Below are 6,059 nucleotides of genomic sequence, written 5' to 3'. Positions count from 1 at the left end.
AGCACTGTGCAAGAGACAGTCATTTACTGTCCGAATTGGAACTATACCTGCTCCTGCCCCATCACCTTGAAGAGCAAGAGAACAGAGGTTAACCTCAGCAAGAGCAGCTCTTTGTCCTGCAGGAAAACAGCGGAGGGTACAGAGAGAATCCAGACTCCTGATGTCCAGGTTACACGTGGCTTGTTCAGGGAGGAATGGGTAAGTCCACAAGGTTCACCAAGGATTTGTGCAGCTCTAATCAGAATATAGCGCTCGTTACGCAGTTCATCTGGATACTCGTATTTCACTTTGCATTTAAAGCTTCCTTGCGTAAATGTCTGCAAAAATACATTGCAAAGCGCGCCCAGATCCATTCGGGGAGGCGCTCACCCAGCGTGAACTGTGGAAAGGCGCAGGGTGACGAGAAGAGAAAAAGAAAGGAAGGGACAGATTATGATACATTCCATCAAAGTAAACAGTTTCTCAAATTGCCACTAAAGCAAGGCAAAAGCTGCTTGAACATCAGCGACTAAGCCTTCAATTCAGCCCCTAGAGGTAAATATATTTAGCCATTTTGGACACAGTGCCCACAGCTGGACAGTTTGGTCTTGCAAACAGAACCCAAAGTGGTTTGCCCAGGTTTGCAACAGCAAGAGCATCCACTTCCTTTAACTGCCACATCTTGCCAGAATCCTTCCTGCCAGTTCTATTCCTTCTGGACTAATCCCCACTTCTTCAGTGCCTTCTGCTTGACCTAATACTGTTGAAAGCCACTAGGTAGGACACAAGAGATGAGACCAATATTCATCAAATTACTTGGAGCCCACTCTTCCCCAACGCAGAAATATGCTCAATAAATTAAGACTGAAAAAAGCTACTTCTGTTCATAGAAGACACGGAGATACTTGCCCGGTCAGCAACACCCCAAGTGACATGAGACACACTGTGCTTCTGAGCACAAAGCTGTCTCTCTCCCATTGTTGCTGTGCATTTGAAGAGGGAGTTGGAGTCACTCATTCTAGAAGACAGCATGCCCGCGCGTCATTTTCTAAAGTAGAGTCAATGAGAAAATACGGCATGATGCCTTTAAGCTCCACAACACACACTGCACTTTCGGAGGATAAAAGCACAGTTTTCATTTGGGGTCCTAAGAAAGCAAACAGCTTATTTACTTCTGTCGAGAAACACCAAATACTTCCATGAAATCTGTTACCTTTATTTCATGCTTCCAGTAACCGGTGGTCCTTGTGGCTAACCCAAGCGTAGACACAGCGTGACTCGCGTATTCTTCAGCAGAAGGAGAAAAGAAAGATCTCTTCAACGTGCTGCTGCTGTATGCTACCATCTTCGTAGCGATGACGAAGGGGGTTAAACTCTGAACAAAAATTCCCTTTGAGGCATACTCATAGTGTAGGGCTCTACTGAAATAGTCCAAGTAGGCCTAGAAAGACAAAAGCACAAAGAGACACCTCTTTTCCTTTCTTTCTTTAAAAAGCAATTGAGTCTTAGGGAAGAGTTTTATTAGAATTACAGGGAAGTTGTAGCACATTTTACGCGTCAGCTAAAAAAAAATTTTTTTGAATAAACAGTATAAAACCACACATTTCCAAAGCATTTCCAACACCTCTATTTCTCGTTATTTCTTTGCTAAAAACCTGCAACAGTCCAGTGACTTGCAGGACAAAACAACTTCTGAACTCTGATGAGAATTTAACAAACAATCTGACAATTTCTGCTGAAAGACAACACAGAAACATGTATTTCATCCAAAACAAACACCTTGTTTAGTCTGGGGGCATTGCAGGGGATGCTCCAAAGCCAACGACACACACTGCTGTCAGAAGGGCAAGGTGAAGTCCCATTTTTTAATACATTTCCAGGTGAATTTCATACTCCACTGATCTCCCCCAGAAGCTTAATTACTTCCTGCAACTCCCCTGTGCAAAATTAAACACGCATTTGTTCACGTGTACCTGTATTATCTCCTGTAGTTCGTTTTACTTTTACAGAACAATATTAAAAAGCACAAGCCTGGTAAACTGGGAGTGCTGGAGTCAGACAGAAGGGAAAATGAGCGTGACTTGTTCTTACGAAGGCAGCTCCTGCTGTGCCACGCACCCCTGAGAAACAGCATTTTAGACTCAGCCTGTGAGCAAATGGATTTTTGCTCCCAAATGGCCTTGCAAAAGCTCCATTTCCAGCAAACTGCTGGGACAGCATCTTCACCTGCTTTAGGAGAAAAAGCAACCCAACCATTTCAAACACCACATTCCGTCAACACACAGAGAGGTCTGGGATGCTGGAGCAGCTTGTTCCCACTGCTGTGCCAGTGTAACTGCGCAGTTGGAACGGCATCGCTGATCTAGGACTTGGGTTGATGACAGCAGCTAAAGGAAGAAGCTTCGCTATGCTTGGCTTTGGTCTGTTCTGCTTAGCTTTGGTCTGTTCTTTTTCATTCAGGCCTTTTAATTGGTTTTAATTTTAATTTTTAATTCTGAGTGCAGTTGTGCAAGCACTTGGCATAACCAAGGGGGGAGATGCTCAGCAACAGGATCAGGAGGCTTAAGCCAGTTTCCACAGCGAAGAAAATCTGCAGGGAGTTTTGCACCTTGGGTAGTTAAGAGCTGGTTTTGCTCCAGGCAAAAGGAAGTACTGGCAGGAGCTGTCCCAGGAGCCAGGCTGGGCAGGGCTAGGCTATGGCCACCGACAGCTGGGAGCAGCAACCACTTGTGTTTAGCCACTGGACCTAGGCGACATCCTTCTACAGTCTCAGCGGCTTTTCTGGATTCGGGAGCGAGTCATCCAGTGTAAATCCACATCCCCACATGCACTCGTTCTCCCAGCACCACCCAGCTGCCCCATCGCAGTCGCCGTTGACTGGGTCTCCTCAGGAAGAATGATTAGAGGGGGGAAAAGTTCTATTCATTTCCCCCCATATACGGTGCAAAGGTGTAAGAACCCTCCTGCCCCTCGGTGTTAGGTGGAGCAGTGGCTTGATTTGGCCACAGCCCCTGTCACAGGGATGGCCTGAGCATGAGTGTAGCCCCTCTTGCTACCAAATACTACTGTGGAAATAACCTGAGGTATGACTGCACAGTTCAGCTGAAGGAAATCCCTGACCCTTTCAGGAGGTCACAGAACTGCCGCTTTGCTTTGCGCATCACTCCCCTGAGGAAGGTAACGTTCTTCCTAGAACTACCATTGTGCCACAGTTCACACGTAACCCGGATAGTGCTGACCTCGGTTCAAAGCCCAGTGCTGGCGAGGATGAAGAGTTTACTGCGCATTACGCTTAACGTTCACCTCCGACGACTGAACAAATCCCTAGAAACCTTTCGAGTACATTTTGATATCCTTGCTGAACGTGTTTACAACCAACCTACAATGCACCTCCTGTTCGTCGTGTTCCATTAAACATTACACCCCAACTTACTTTAGAGGCTCCATAGATGGTCATCATGGGTGTTGGCTGACAACAGGACGCAGAAGAAACATTCACAATTGCCCCTCTCCTCTTCTCTACCATGCCCGGCAGCACAATATACGTCATCATGTTAGCAGAAGCAATGTTTACGTTGATCATATCCCACAGCATGTCCTCAGACAGGGAGGTAAAATAGTCCGGGTAGGGATAAAATATTCCTACATTATTCACCAAAATGCCAATTTCTCTCTCTTTCAGAGCCTCCTTAATGGCCAGGTAAGGCTCCCGCCCCTTGCTGAAGTCAGCCACTATGAAATCTGTTTCCACTTTATAGGTTTCAGATATGCTTCTGGACACAGCCTCCAGCTTCTCTTTATTTCGGCTGATTAAGATGATGTTGACACCGCGCTTTGCCAGCTCCTCAGCGTACGCCTTCCCAATCCCATCCGTGCTACCTGTAACGGAAAACGAAAAATGGTGGTGACAACGAGAGCAGCCCCAGACTTCTCTTTTGCCAGTTCTTTCACTTACAGCTCTACTCCCTTCTCTGAAGATCACATGGCACCGAATGTGGTGATCCCAAAACCACAACAAAGACAATGGTGTCATAGAATACTAGAATAATTTAGGCTGGAGAAGACTCTTAAGCTTATCGAGTCCCCCCGCTCCCCCAGCACTGCCAGGTCCCCACTGTCCCCTGTCTCTCAGCACCACCTCAACAAGGCTGGGAAACCCCTCCAGGGATGGGGACTCCACCACTGCCCTGGGCAGCCTGGGACACACCTGCACAACCCCAACAGGCAAGAAATTGTTCCTGATATTCCACATAAACCTCCCGTTGTGCAACTTGAGGCTGTTTCCTCTTGTCCTGTTGTGACCTGCACCTTGCTCCAACCTCCTGTCAGGGAGCTGTTGAGAGCAAGAAGGTCTCCCTCGAGGCTCGTTTTCTCCAGGCTCCCCCCCACCAGGTCCCTCAGCTGCTCCTCAGCACATTGTGCTCCAGACCTGCCCCAGCTTCATTGCTCTTCTCTGGACACGTTTCAGCGCCTCAATGCCTGTCTTGGAGTGAGGGGCCCGAACCTGGACACAGTATTTGAGGTGTGGCCTGACCAGCACTGAGTACAGGGGGACGATCCCTGACAGCCACACCAGTGCTGATAGAAGCCAGGGCGCCACTGGCCTTCTTGGCCACCTGGGCACGCTGCTGGATCATCTTCAGCTGCTGATGACGAGCACCCCCAGGTCCTTTTCCACTGGGCAGTTTCCAGCCACTCCTCCCCAAGCCTGTAACGTTTCAGGGGGTTGTTGTGGCCCAAGCACAGGACCCAGCACTTGGCCTCGTTGAACCTCATACCATTGGCCTTGGCTCTGTAGAGCCTCCCGACCTACTGGTAAGTTGAAGTCCCCCACAAGAACAAGCGCTGGCGATTTTAAGTCTTCTCCCAGCTACTTTCAGAATATTCTGTCTGCCTCTTCTTCCTGGCTGGGTGGCCTATAACAGACTCTCACCATGATATCTGCCTTGTTGGCCTCTCCCCTGATTCTTACCCATAAACACTCACCCCTATCATCACCACCATTAAGCTCTGGACAATCAAAACACTCCTTAACATATGGGGCCACTCCACCACCTCTCCCTCCTGGCCTGTGAACTCTTGTTCACAACCACACTCCTGTGACACGAGTCATCCCACCATGTTTCCATGATCCTCAGTACCAACATTCTGCTATCCCAGCTCATAAGGTTTGACGAAAGGCAAGGACATCAGAGGGACATCCACCAGCGATGGGCCAGTGAGAGCAGCGCGCGAGTTTTACAGTATTGGCACAGTATGAACACAAGCAAACACGCTGCTTCGGTCTCTTACCAGTGACCACAGCCCATTTTCCATACTGCTTGACAAGATCAATCTCGCCGCTCAGCTTCGGAATTAAACGCAACCTAAGCACGCTGTAAGTGTCAAACGCAAGGGAGATGCACTTTCTGACGGTGTACCAAGCTCCAATGACAGCCAGGGCCTCTAGGTAAGAACTGCAGGAGCGACTGATCTCTCTGTACAAGAAGGAGAAACGATCCACTGCAGCCATGGTGATCACCAGCCTGGAGAAAAATAAAAGGGACACACAGAGAGGCAATTACAGTCACCTCTTGGGCCACACTGATGTTCAGACTGAATGGATAACTTTTGAGATTCAGCATGTTACAACATGTAAAAACTCATTTTTGAAGACTAAGATCCACCTACAGACCATCCCACCACCACCACGGCTTGGCTTCACGGATGAAGACTTGGGAAGGGCTTTACCCACGCTTACTGCAAGCGCGCTGATGGCTGAAAAGGCCACTGCGGGATAGGCAAGACCGGTTGCAGAGAGCACAGCGGAAGGTCTCCTTGGGTGGAATAGTCGAGGCACGGTTCTTTCTGCGCTGTCTCTTCTCCTCGAGACTGATTCTACGTGTGCTCTCAAAGGAGGCAGCAGCGTTATGTACGGTGTGTCTCCAGATCTCCCGATGGGAGGCCAGGGTGGACCACTGATGGTGGTCAGTACGGCCAAGGCTGAGGTATCGTTTCAGGGAGTCCTTATACCTCCTCTTCGGAGCTCTTCTCTGGCGGCAGCCGGTGGCGAGTTCACCGTAGAACACAATCTCAGGGAG

The 6,059-nt window shown here is 48.8% G+C and overlaps 1 protein-coding gene across 1 annotated transcript; it reads right to left on the bottom strand.

Moving 5' to 3' along the window:
• Nucleotides 1–283: 283 nt before the first annotated feature.
• On the bottom strand, nucleotides 284–5,493 carry HSDL1 (hydroxysteroid dehydrogenase like 1). The gene is made up of 4 exons (XM_010137311.1): nucleotides 5,272–5,493; nucleotides 3,413–3,858; nucleotides 1,193–1,420; nucleotides 284–379 (listed from the first exon to the last, which is right to left on the bottom strand). Exons 1-4 carry the CDS (start codon nucleotides 5,489–5,491, stop codon nucleotides 284–286), a joined length of 990 nt encoding a protein of 329 aa, XP_010135613.1. The 5' UTR covers nucleotides 5,492–5,493.
• Nucleotides 5,494–6,059: the final 566 nt, after the last annotated feature.

This window comes from Buceros rhinoceros, unplaced genomic scaffold (genome assembly GCF_000710305.1).
Source record: "Buceros rhinoceros silvestris isolate BGI_N320 unplaced genomic scaffold, ASM71030v1 scaffold27925, whole genome shotgun sequence".
In the NCBI taxonomy this organism is placed as follows: Eukaryota; Metazoa; Chordata; class Aves; order Bucerotiformes; family Bucerotidae; genus Buceros; species Buceros rhinoceros.
This window is presented reverse-complemented; position numbering and strand designations above follow the sequence as displayed.

Coding starts and splice junctions, on each gene's coding strand:
- HSDL1 (XM_010137311.1), bottom strand. CDS start 5,491: ATGGCTGCAGTGGATCGTTTCTCCTTCTTGTACAGAGAGATCAGTCGC. Junction 3,859..5,271: donor AAAATGGGCTGTGGTCACTG/GTAAGAGACCGA, acceptor TTTCCGTTACAG/GTAGCACGGATGGGATTGGG. Junction 1,421..3,412: donor CCATCTATGGAGCCTCTAAA/GTAAGTTGGGGT, acceptor TTGTCTTTCTAG/GCCTACTTGGACTATTTCAG.